Raw genomic sequence first — 13,154 nt, forward strand, 5'->3', positions numbered from 1 at the left:
CGTTTCCCGTCCAATTGCAGTAAGATTTCTCATTTGCATTAAAACAGAGATGAAAGGAGTGATAGCACGGCCTGACATCGAAACGAAAATAAGCCATTGAAGTTCGTCCATCCGTGACACGTTTAGGGCTGAATGACATGTGGTCACTTTGAGACTGCTTTGCCCTCAATACCATTGTCTGTGTATAACCAATCTAAGTTGTACTGTGTAGTCAGGGGGCTGCTACTAAGGTAATGGTATCAGAATGTGTTCAACTAAATGATTAAGAAGAATTGATGGACACATTTATAACAAAGATGACATGCATCAAACACACATTCTGATCATTGAACCTTTCTGTCCAGCCTCAATCAAACCCACTAGAATCGAATCTGACCAGTGTATCCCAACTTATTTTGAGTTGGTTTTATGTAGTTGTTTATTTAGGTGTTATTTGTTTACGCTAAAATATTTACAATGTAAAAATTGACAGTATGAAGTTGTTTCAGAATTGATTGAATGATACCAACGTTGTGAAACATTGTGTGCAACAAGATTACACATAAAACTCCAGGATGTATTTCTCATGAAGACTTTAAAGAGAAAAAGAGAAAGGACAAGGAGGAGAAGTAGGAAAACAATAAAAACAACGTAATACTTAGGGAATGGCCAAAATTATAATAACAGTGCAGTGAAAAGAAAGAGTCAATTGTAACAATAGTGCAATGCAAAGAAGTGCAAAAACATTAAGCGGCAAAAAAAACAAAAACTAAAATTTGTTGCAAGTTATATCTTTTCACAGTTTTTTTACACTAGTTTAGGGTGGTGATGGCTCTGGGGAAGAGGCTGTCTCTGAGTTAACCCTTGTTTAAAGGGACCCGTAGCACCCGTGGCACACCAAACAAGGTTTTACAAGATACTAGTGTGCCCCGGTAAACTGGTTAAAAAACACTGTGTTAGACCACCTACACTAATATTTTAACTCAATGTTGTCGAGTCCAAACCTTTATTGACTGTCAAGTAATTGGACAAATGCCAGTGGTCTGCCATAATGCCCTAGTGAGACAATGTGTGTGAGCCGAATTCACAAAAATACGAAATTAATCTATCCTGAAAAAAACAAGCAATGCCTGGTATCTGGCCAAGCACACTGTTTGTTACTGAAATGCGATATGTGTTGGTAGTGCAGCAGCTGTGTCAGTTACAATGCTCAAAGGCACAAAGCTCTCACAAACACACTGCATGAAAATTAAGATATGTCAATTTCTACTTGGCGGGAAAGCCTCGTGACATACCAAAGTCAAAACACTGCGACTCTCTCTGCAAACAACTTATTTTGCAGAAGTTACAAAATATGATAAAAGTTTAAACATTTGCATTATTTTTTTGGAAAAGAAATTCTACTTTTGATACTCCAGCAGGTACACTCATAGCTTTTCATAAAGTTTGTGTTGCTTCAAGTCATACAAAACGTTAGCCTGTAAAGGGCATGAACCAATTGTGATGGGAATACTAACACACATTGCTTGGCGTGTTACTGAAAAAAATAATTAGTTACAGTTACTAAATTGAAAAAAAAAGGGATTGGTTACAACATTTTATCGATAACCTGTTACAGTATTCATTACGGAGTAGAGTAATTGTAGTTCCTATGTAACGTGTTACTGCTCACACACACAAATGCAATGCAATACAGGTGGGGTACGGCCAGGTACCTGAAAGCCTTTGGGATTGAGGCTGCGGGGGTTGTCCGAGGCCACCTTCAGCCTCCCGTCCACTACCTTCATCAGGCCTTCGGTCTCCCTCACGTACTGAAGGTCTCTGTTAGTCCTTAGATCCAGAACCTCAATGGACTGACTGATATTTTGAACCTGGGGAAATAACAACAGAAAACATGTAACACGTTTGGTAATGTGGTCAAAGCTGAGCACAATTAGCTAGTGTGGATTTTTTGAGTAACCTGAAATTTGGTTTTAGATAAAAGGTATTATTTTTATTAAATGAAGGGCCCATATTTACACATTTCTAAAAACAATTGATTTTTTAAGTGCACAGAGTATAAGTGAATAGGTATATTTGACACATATATATTTGATGATAGTGCTCCCTGATTGCATCTGCTCTGATTTATCATGATTTGCAATGCAAGATCATTTTGAATTTGAAAGTCAGTTTACTTTTCTGTGAGTAAGACAGCAATTTAAATAGCGACCCTAATCCCGATCTGATCAATATTTGGCAGTAACACTATTCTGCCAAGAGTGAGTCTGGCCTGAGAATGAGTGCATTCTTGGCACTGACTTAGACAAAACGATTTTTTTGGAGGGTTTGGGGGAATTTGAATACCTACGGAATAAATCCAGATTAAACAAACATAAATAAACTATCCAATAAGGGTAAATAATGATTAATATGACTTGTTTCAAGAGCAAGTTTCGTTTTCAGAAGTAGCTGTGAAACAGTATACAGTGTCCGAAACTCATGACAAAAAGTTACCGGACACCAGGGCAGACAATTCTGAAAACTTGCCTGCCCTGCCTTAAAGTTGCCTTCCCCATTTTTCCCAACTTGAAACAAAATAAGACGACTAATCGCAAAAAAAAAAAAACATTGTTGCAAAGTATTAAGGATAATCAGAATATATAACAGAACAACACTTTAAAATTATGTTTATTATAAATCTACTTATAACACTCATTGCATGTATTTGACATCGCTATTTTCCATATGCCATCAGTATGTACCTCTATTTGCTCATCTTCATTCATGCAATGTTTGCGTTGCGTCGTCTGCTACAAGCCACGTGAACTCCTCTTTCCACGATGCTTTTAGTGTACGTTTACGTTTTGTAGCATCATCAATTTTGCTTCTTTTGAATCTTTCTTCTGGGGCTGAGGTTTTGGCTTGATTCCTAACCTCTTCTCCATTTTCCTTGTGCTCTCTGTGCGTCTACTTAGAAAAATGATATGCAAATGCACGACCTTATAACGCTCGGGAAAGTCCGGAAGCACGAAGTTATTCGACGCGGGCTTCTGATCGGCTGCCGAGTATGCAAATTGGTAAACGACCCGAAATTCCGAAATTTCCAAACCGAACGAAGATTATGAAATAAATCGGAATAAATCAAACGTTTGATTTAAAAAACAAAAAACAAACAAAAAAAAACCTTTCCTTTTCTTTTTTTTTCTCTTGAAAAAGTTGTTGGCCACACGGGCGGAGACGTTTTGTAAGATGTACGCCCGATGTAAAAGATGCATGCCCCGGGCGTCCGGGCAGACGTTATTTCAGACACTGCAGCATACCAGATATTGAACAAAGAAAAAAATGCAGCATGTGTAAATAATGCAAAACACTCCATTACCTTACCTCCCAGTGCCAGTGTAGTAAGACAATGTTACTATATACTAGAGTATGTTTTCTCTATCCTCTGCAGAACTTGTATAACTGCCTAGTTGAGAGAATATGAGGCTCCATTAATATGTGGGTATTAAAATGTCCCAGTCAACAACCTGGTGCTTAACACTAGGAAAACCAAGCAGGTCATTGTGGGCTTAGGGGGGGTCCCGAAAGACTAACCACGTCCCCCCCACTTCTAAATGGAGAAGTGGTGGAGTATGTGGACAAAGTCAAGTTCCTGAGCTTCCACATCAAATTAAACGTGTCCTGGTCTACGAACTCTTGCCGCCTGGTGAAGAAGGGTCAAAAAAGATCTTTCTCAGGAAATGTAAACAGGCCACTGTCTCCCCTTGACTAACTTAACTGACTTGGAATCAATATATGTGGGCCGAGTCAAGAGTAGAGCATAAGCCATTGCCATGGATACCAGCCATCCGGGCAAAAGACTCTCTGTACTCTCTTTCCTGATGGAAGCGCTACAGGAACATCCACGCCACGCTAACAGACTGAAAGACAGCTTTTTGTCCCCCAGAGCTGTCAAATCCATCAGCTTCCTGGACATAACACCTCCCCATACAGCAGGACAATAGCTCATAGCCTATGAGCCACAACACAACGTATTTTATTACCTGGAAGCTGGCCCACGCCCTTTTTTTGTCCTCGCTTTTTCCTTTCATTTTACACAATTCAAGGTATACTTTTTTTGCATGTTTTCAGAGGTTTTCTGCTGTTTAAGTCTAAATTGGTTAGAATTTGAATTGTAAATGGTCAAAGGTTTTTGTAATTTATTGTTACTTTACGTCACTGAAGAGTTTATATTCAAATTAATACTTTTTTTGTTTTTTTTGGATGCTGTGTTGTTTGACTTCAAATTTGGTGTGTGTATAAAAAACTAAAAATTATATTTTATTTTATTATTATTTTTAGATCAATACATATTTGTGTGGGGCACCATGGCTGCCCAGGGGTATGTGCGTTTGCAGCACAGTTCTGAGGTCATGAGATCGAACCTCCTGTGAAGAGGTTGCATCTTCTCCCTGTGCTTGTGTGGGTTTCCTCCGGGCACTCCGGTTTCCTCCCACATTCCAAAAACATGCATGTTAGGTTAATTGGCCGGTCCAAATTGTCCCTAGGTGTGAATGAGCCAGTGAATTGTCTGTCCCTGTGTGCCCTGTGACTGGCTGGCAACCAGTTCAGTGTGTCCCTTGCCCACTGCCCGAAGATAGCCGGGATGGGCTCCAGCACCCCAGCAACCCTACTGAGGATAAGCGGTGAAGATAATGGATGGATGGATGGACATATTTGTGTGTTTTTCAGGGACTTCTCTTTTTTTTCTTCACATATTTGTAATGAATAAAAAAGCAAAAAGTTGATTTTTATCTTTCATTGTGTATTTGTCTTCGTACTGAAATGTAAATATGTTTAATTTACATTTATAATAAAAATAATAATAATAATGATACCATGCTCCATAGTGGCGCGGGTTCGATTCCCGGCTCCTCCGTGTTATATGTCGAAGTGTCCTTGGGCAAGACGCTGAATCCCTAATGCCCCCAATAAGCAGGTAGGCGCCTTGCATGACTGACTCCCTATTGGTGTGTGAGTGTGTGTGTGAATGGGTAAGTGTGAAACACATTGTAAAGCGCTTTGGGAGGTCTTCATTGACTTGAAATGCGTTATATAAATGCAGACCATTTACCATAGTCCAGTGTGGACAATATATTAAACATATATGACAAAAAGCTATTTTGGGAGCCTTATAATCAGGTATGGTGCAAACAAATAGTAGTTGACAGTAGAGTGAAAAATAGGCTTTTACACCAGAGTAAAATGATTATTTTCTAAAATAAACTATTGATTTCTTTTTTCTGTATTATTACATTATTATTACTGGTAATATATTAATTGACAATATATCAATTGGGAGCTGAAGGATCTGGCTCTTGCAGTAGGCCCAGCTGAAAGAGGTGGTTCTCATATAAGAGCCGTTATTACCATTACTATTACTCGGGACACTTCAGGAAACATATGACCAGAGCACTGCTCCCCTATGGACCCAATGCCCCCTATACAAAATGAATCTCATGTTGGCTGTCAAGATTCTATTTAATGAATCCCCATTCAGCTCTGCTATAAGTTTAAACCTCCGACGCCAACTGCCCACTCTGCTGCGGCATAACCAGCCTACAGTCACTCCCCCTCAGCAGAAAGCCGATTTGAACGAACGCCTCACGAGGCGCTCACGTGTGCGTACAGCCCGAAACCCGGCTCGCTCCTGCAGACAGGCCAGGCTCCAAACTCCTCTGAGTTGCAGGCAGGGTTTATTTTGTACTTTATCCAAAATTTCCAACTTTAGAAGATTGCCAAGTCTGTTCCTCCAGATGCCTCGTTTGCCTTCCCGCACTCGGCCCACTCAATGACTGTGTCCTGCCTACTGTTCTCTCCACCCATGTCTTCTCCCACATGCTCCATCAAAATGTGTTCTTTTTCCTGTTGGAATTGCTCAGAGATGATTAAAAAGATAGAAGAATGAAACCAAATTCAACTTTATAAATAAATAAAACAAATATGAACATACTTATATCTATATACATATATATATATATATATATATATATATATATATATATATATATATATATATATATATATATATATATATATATATATATATATATATATATATATATATATATATATATATATATATATATATATTTATTTATATACACTGTGTATATTTACAGTCTTGTCACGGTGATGGCTCTGAGAGGAAACTGTCTCTTAGTCAGTTAGTCCTTGTTTTAAGGGACCTATAGCATCTGCCGGAAAGCAGCAGGGCAAAGAGGTGGCGGAGCTGATGGGGGTCCTGAATAATAGTGTTGGTTCTGCTGTGGTACCGGGAGCAGGGAATGCCCTCCAAATAAGGCAGCGAGCAGCTTATGATTTTTTGGGCTGTGTTAATTACTCTGTGAGGTTCTCTTGTCTGCTGCCCTGCTCCTACCATACCACACCTTAATACCATATGCCAGTATGCTCTTCAATGTGGCTCTCTAGGACAATGATTTTCAACCACTGTACCGTGAGAGATCGTCAGGTGTGCCGTGAGAAATTATCCAATGTCACTTTTTAAAATTTTCAATTTTATAAAACATTTATGAATCATTTTCAAGTGTCTGTGCTGTAAAAACTGGTGGGATTATAAATTATATTGTAATAAAAAATACTGTTCAGTGTCATTTTATAACATTTTTGGTGAGTGGTGTGCCGCAAATTTTTCTATGCATAGTGTTAAGGCCAGTGTTTATGTGGTCATATATTCAGGGTCCAGTGTGTAGGGAATCATTGATGTGCATTGACAGCCACCTCTCCTCAACTTGGTTTGTAAGGATAGAGTCCTACTAATAAGATAAACTTGGCCAAACTTGACTATGGTTGATGTGGATGGTTACTGTCTTGATTAGCGGGAATCAACTTTACATAGCACGGGTTTTACTTGAAGCTGAAACTGTAGTTGGCTGCTTGACTATTTTTTCATGGCATCTGAGGGAATTTGTGGATAAGCTCTACTGAAAATTGTTACTCTGCACACTGTGGATCTAAATGAGGATGTCTCTTTGGTGCGTATGCTGCATATTCACTCACGCCATCCTTTTGGTTTTGTACAGCTCAAATAGCACAAACCTCGGGTGTCCTCATTAAGACGGGTTCTGGACTGGTATAACGGGAGTGTTTGTCTTTGAAAGCTGGCACCTTGCAGGCAGATGCAGATATTTTAATCACCCTTAACTCATTTCAGAGCCTGAATCGAACAAAAACGTTGATTGTGAATTGTATAGTTATGAGTGTCAGCACATTAAGTGTTCTGTGGGGAACCAACAAGCCCTAGAACTTGGTACCTGAGGAGAGCAAAGTGCATTGGAGTTGCATGTTGTGCTCCAGTAATCGGTTCCGTTGACTTTATTCATGATGCGACTGCTGACAAAAGCAGTAAGAGGAATTCTGAAGTGTTTCAGGGAACATTAGTTTCTCATATTCAGCCAAATGCAGCAGAACTCATTGGAGGGAGATTGACAGTGCAGATGGAGAATAACCCGGCACGTTCTCAGTTCCTGAAGGCAACAAAGTGGAATGTGAGGCAACGTTTTGGATCAAACACCTGATCTAATTGTGTTGGAATTGAATTAGCTGATGAATACAAAGGGTGGCAAACTTGCAGCTGGCAGGCAGAATGAGGCCTGCCAAGGGGATTGAATTCAGTACACGAGACAGTATTGAGGGAAGCCCAAGTGTAAAATGTGCTGCATTTTTAAATATGTTCACTTGATGTTGCCAAAACCAAGCGCCACTCACAAAGACACTGAAGTTGTATTTTCTCTCTCTCTCTCTCTCTCTCTCTCTCTCTCTCTCTCTCTCTCTCTCTCTCTCTCTCTCTCTCTCTCTCTCTCTCTCTCTCTCTCTCTCTCTCTCTCTCCCTCTCCCTCTCTCTCTCTCTCTCTCTCTCTCTCTCCTTCTCTCCCTCTCTCCCTCTCTCCCTCTCTCTCTGTCTCTCTCGCTTTTGTTCTTCTCTCCCTTTTGTTCTTCTCTCCCTTTCTTTTGCTCTTTTTGTCTTTTCCTCTTTGTTTCTCTTTGTTTCTATTCGTCTCTTTTTCTCTCTCTGTCTCTCTCGCTTTTGTTCTTCTCTCCCTTTCTTTTGCTCTTTTTGTCTTTTCCTCTTTGTTTCTCTTTGTTTCTATTCGTCTCTTTTTCTCTCTCTGGTATTTTCTCTCCCTTTTCTGTCTTTCTTTATCTCTCTACTTCTCTCTTTCTTTGTCTCTCTCTCTGGATCCCCCCCTCTCTCTTTTACTCTATTTTAACCTTTCTCTTTGTCTCTTTCTTCTTTTGTCACACTTTTTCTTATTTTCTTTTTCTTCTCTTTTCCTCTAATCCTCTCTCTCTCTTTTTCACTTTCTTATCTTTTCTCTCCCTCTCTCTCTTTGTCTCATGATTTCTCTCCCTCTCTTTCTTTTTTCTTTCTCCCTCTTTCTTTTCTTTCTCTTTTTCTTTCTCTGTCCCTCTTTTTCCTGTTTCTGTTTCTTTTTTGTTCTCCCTCCTCCTTTCCTTTCTCTCTACCTTGCTCTCTCCTTCTTGCTCCCTTTCCCTTATTTTTTACTCATTTGCTTTCTCTCTCTCTAATCTGCTACTCCGACCCCCAAAAGAATGGTTTGTTTTTCTACAGATGGGCCCTTGAGTGAAAATAGTTTGATTTCACTGTTATTAGCCATTCTTGGAGATAATTTAAAGTCCAAAAACCCGCACAAACTCCTGTCACAATATCCCCCTTGTCCGTTTCAATGTCTTTTTCAAAACCCTATGGAAATGTTGTGTGCTTGAACACACAAAAGACACAACCATCTACCTGGGGAAAGACAAACTTCCAACAAGGTAAAATGCAATATGTCGTTTCAGTTGCCTGAGCGACCCGGTGGGGGCTGCTGAGACCCTTCTTGAATCTCAATTTAGCCCCGTCTCACACACAAGAACACATCAATGTCAGACTACAAGTTCCGTGGCCCTCCCTTCGCTCACACTCTAAATGAGACGCGGTAGTGGGGGAATTATCGAGGCGGTACTTGTTTTTGTTGGACACACCCGAAAGTGTGTGAAGTTTTTTGCAATACGGGCTTTCACTTTGCAAAAGATGAAAAATAAATAAATCCCGGCACACACATGGAAAGAAACAAAAAACAATTCAAAAGATTTAACCTCTGAAATTGGGTTTTCAAACGCAATATGACAGACATTTGCAACACTAAAGTTGTCTGCTCTTTGTCATTGGAATTTATATCTCTATAAGACAAAACATGATGGAATACAATCTAATTCCACATCAGTTTTCATTAATTCATTTTACAATTAAATTTAATATGGCATTAATTCCGTTGTGCCTGCCTTGACTAAAAAGAAGCAGTATAATGCAGTTTGGCAGATACAATGGATGAACAAAAAAGATATTTGAACTACCGTATTTTCCGCACTATAAGGCGCACCTAAAAGCCTTTATTTTTTTCAAAAGCTGACCATGCGCCTTATAATACAATGCGCCTTATTTATGGATCAACATTAAGTTTTCCAACTAACTTGCAGCCGCCGACTCGATTTTCCCCCGAACGCCAAGTAGTACGCGGTGGATGGTGGGATTTATTTACCGGCGTTTCATTGGCTAACCAATGTGTCAATCATCAGTTGAATCGATCACTATTGGCTAAAGTTATTCGGAGGTCAAGAGGCGGATCCTTCTTATCATTTACAGACTGCCATTGGCTCAAACGGCAAACAAAGCCTGCAATTGGCCGAAAAAGATGTGTCAATCATCAGTTGAATCGATCACTATTGGCTAAAGTTATTCGGAGGTCAAGAGGCGGATCCTTTTTATCATTTACAGACTGCCATTGGCTCAAACGGCAAACAAAGCCTGCAATTGGCCGAAAAAGATGTGTCAATCATCAGTTGAATCGATCACTATTGGCTAAAGTTATTCGGAGGTCAAGAGGCGGATCCTTTTTATAATGTACAGGCTGCCATTGGCTTAAACAGCGAAACAAAGCCTGCAATTGGCCGAAAAAGATGAATGCGTATAGCATGTGGCCGATGGCATAGAGAAAGCATTTTTTTCTATTCTGTATTTGTAAACATTGTATTCCCCTGGATTTACTACCCTCACGGATATAAGAGGACATTGCCTGCACATTATTATGAACACAATGACTTCGGTGAGCTATTCCCGGTTTTATATTGTCTTGTTTCAGACTGAACTCGATGTTTCTGTGATAAGCGGTGCAGATAATGGATGGAATGGAGTGTCTATTTTTAAATTAAACTCAATTCCAAGTGTTTATTGTCATATGCACAGTAAAGTTGCGAGCGAAAAAGAAAATAGATACGAAGGAATGGTTATCATTTCTTGAATCCCAAGACTTTAACCTTCCGAATGATGGAACGATGCATTTGAGTGACATCTTACGGACACCGCATTCGCACGTGTTCTCGACACGTATTTGCGTCTTTGCAAGCTTTCGGAATGTTAAGGGGGTAATAAGTTGGACTGAACTATCTGACTGTTTTGTCCACGTTCCCATTGTAGCGCCTTATAATCCGGTGCGTCTTATATATGTCAAAAATAGGACCAAAAACTATTTTTTCGGGGTGCGCCCTATAACCCGGTGCGCCTTATAGTGCGGAAAATACGGTATTATAGAATATGCCCAAGATGTGATATTAATCGTAAAGTGAAATTGCCCTATAGCGGGCAATAGAAACCCCGTAGATGTGTTTTGTGTTGTGTTCTCAACACCCCTTTTCTAGATAAAAGCTTTGAAATAACAAACTGGGAGTACACCCCTCACAACTCTGAAGAAACATCATTGAAAGGTTTTCTGTGTCAAGCTTATATAAGAAAATTTATTTTTCCTCTCTAAAAACTCAAAATATAGCCATTAGTAGCTAAACCCCTGGTAACAAAAGTGAGTACAGCTAAAAGTAAAAGTTACTAAAGTTCAATATTTTGCGTGGCCACTATGATTTTGCAGAACCTTTATCATCCCACCCATGGATTTTTCCAGAGCATCAAAAATTGCCACTGGAATGCTCTCCCATTACTCCATGACAACATGACTGAGCTGGGGGAATACTCAAGTCTCCTAAGTCCCTTCCGCTTGAGGATGCCCCCAAAAAATTCTATTGGGTTTAGATCTGGAGACATACTTGGTCAGTCCATCCCCTTAACCCTTAGCCCCTTTAGAAAAGCCTTGGTCATCTTAGAGGTGTTTTTTGTCAGGCTGGGATATTGCCCTCTGACCCAGTTTCTGGATGGAGGGGATCATTCTCCTCTCCATTATTTCACAGTAAATGCTTGAGTTCATGTTTTCCTCAATGAAATGGAACTCCCCAGCTCCAGATGTGTTCATGGCGCCCCAAACCATGAGATTCCCAACACCCCACATGTTTGTACTCCTCAACTGGTTCAAAATTCTTCACACCATCTGAGCCAAATAAATTCATCATTTTCTCATCATACCAGGGAATATATTTCCATTAAGCCATAGCCTTTGTTGACAGACCTCTTTACGTTGTGTCCAAGCGATGTTTCTTCATTGATGATCTATTAAACATTATAAAAACATTTCTGCGGAAATGTGAGGGGCTTACTCACTTTTGTGACATACTTTATGTGTAATACACGTGTATATGAATACATACGATTATAAATGAACACACATTTAAGGCTAAAATAAAAATTTTATTACCTTTGGTGTGATGTGACTTGAGCTGTTCTAGTGGATGCACAGGGCGGAGGAGACGGGAACTGATTTCAAACCTTCCACTTGTGAGGATTTTAATGTCCATAGAATATTTCCTTATTTTAATCTCCTTTTTATTGCCTCCTTATTTTCAATAAAAGTCTCAATTGGTGATTAGTTACAGCCATGCAATTCAGCAGGGGTAGCGATTTGTCTGGCTTAATCGTATTTCTTGTAAGCGCCCTTTCTCTGGATGTTTTTGTTTCCCTTTTAGCATCACTGCAAGCCTTGGGACCCATAGTACATAAATACAGCACCAGAAAATACGATATTGTAATGCTTACTCGCTTAATCTTTACCAAGCACACATGGATTCTGGACTGAATGAAAAAAAAGAGGCATTGTGGGAGGGAGTTAGGCCAATAGCATAACGGCGTTTTAAGATGCAGTGACACAAACCAATGGCAGACCGGCATTTATATGACGTAGACCAATAGCAGACAGGCATTTTAGAGACATACCTCACAAGAACATGTCAAGTTTGATTTTCAATTTTGTGAACACATGATATAATTTGTTGTTGATATCCTTTGGTCTGGGAAAGGTTGTTAATAGGGGCGATTTTTTTTAATTCCACACCATGAACCAGAAATGTTGTAAGGTGGGGTTGCCATAACCCTGGGGTCGGATTATTTTGTTTTAACAACGAAAATACATGCTAAATTAGCATGCTGGTCTTGACTAATGGCAGTTGCTCTTATGTAAGGGAAATTATAGTTTCATTATTGTTTGAATGTTCCTTTGTATGATTTTATCCTCCAAAGTACCTTAAAGGTGCCAAAGATTATTTCCAAGTGCTGTTTGTATTGTTACTACAATTGTATCCTCTTGGGGCCGGTTAACTAGGATTCAAGATGTCCTTCACCTTAGTGCCCGGAAGTCAGGTTACATGCTTGCCACCCCTAATATACTCCCTTGATATTACAGTAACTCATCGTTCTTTTACATGTTCAAAGCGTTTCACTTTTATAATTGACTATATCGCTGTGATTTTGTTTAAGCCATTTAGATTTGTTTCATGTATTAATGATATCTTGTTTAAGCCAGTCAGATGTGTTGTTTTACTCCTGTGTTTTGAATAATTGGGCTAGTAGTTGTCGGATGTGGGTCTTTTCTCTCTGAGCCGAGCTTAGAACAAGATCTAGGGGAAAGCTCAGGTGCGATGAGCCTCCGATGAAAGGGCTACCCAAAATCAATCTCCGACTCAGAGTACAATTCTTTCTTTCCTGTAATACAATCTCAAGTTTTAACCTTGACATATTATGAGACACAATTAAAATGGCGTCATTAATTAATTCTATAATTGAACTGGATTAGATATCTCAAAAGTTGCGCCATTGAGATTTACTCACATCTGCTGCCTGTGGCCAAAAGCATAACTTTAGCCTCCATATCAAGTTTGTGGATGGTGTGTGTGAGTGCTAAAAAGCATTTCAAGCA

General features: G+C 39.6%; 1 protein-coding gene across 2 annotated transcripts in view; it reads right to left on the reverse strand.

The window, feature by feature from the left end:
* olfm2a (olfactomedin 2a) overlaps positions 1-13,154 on the reverse strand; it is a 110,337-nt gene that overhangs the window by 14,910 nt on the left and 82,273 nt on the right. For both annotated transcript variants that reach the window (XM_088330457.1, XM_088330449.1), the window contains exon 3: positions 1,695-1,850. In XM_088330457.1, the coding sequence (XP_088186583.1) occupies positions 1,695-1,850 (156 nt within the window). The remainder of the gene's footprint in view (positions 1-1,694; positions 1,851-13,154) is intronic.

Source organism: Urocampus carinirostris, chromosome 1 (assembly GCF_059441175.1).
Source record: "Urocampus carinirostris isolate Australia breed hairy pipefish chromosome 1, RoL_Ucar_1.0, whole genome shotgun sequence".
In the NCBI taxonomy this organism is placed as follows: Eukaryota; Metazoa; Chordata; class Actinopteri; order Syngnathiformes; family Syngnathidae; genus Urocampus; species Urocampus carinirostris.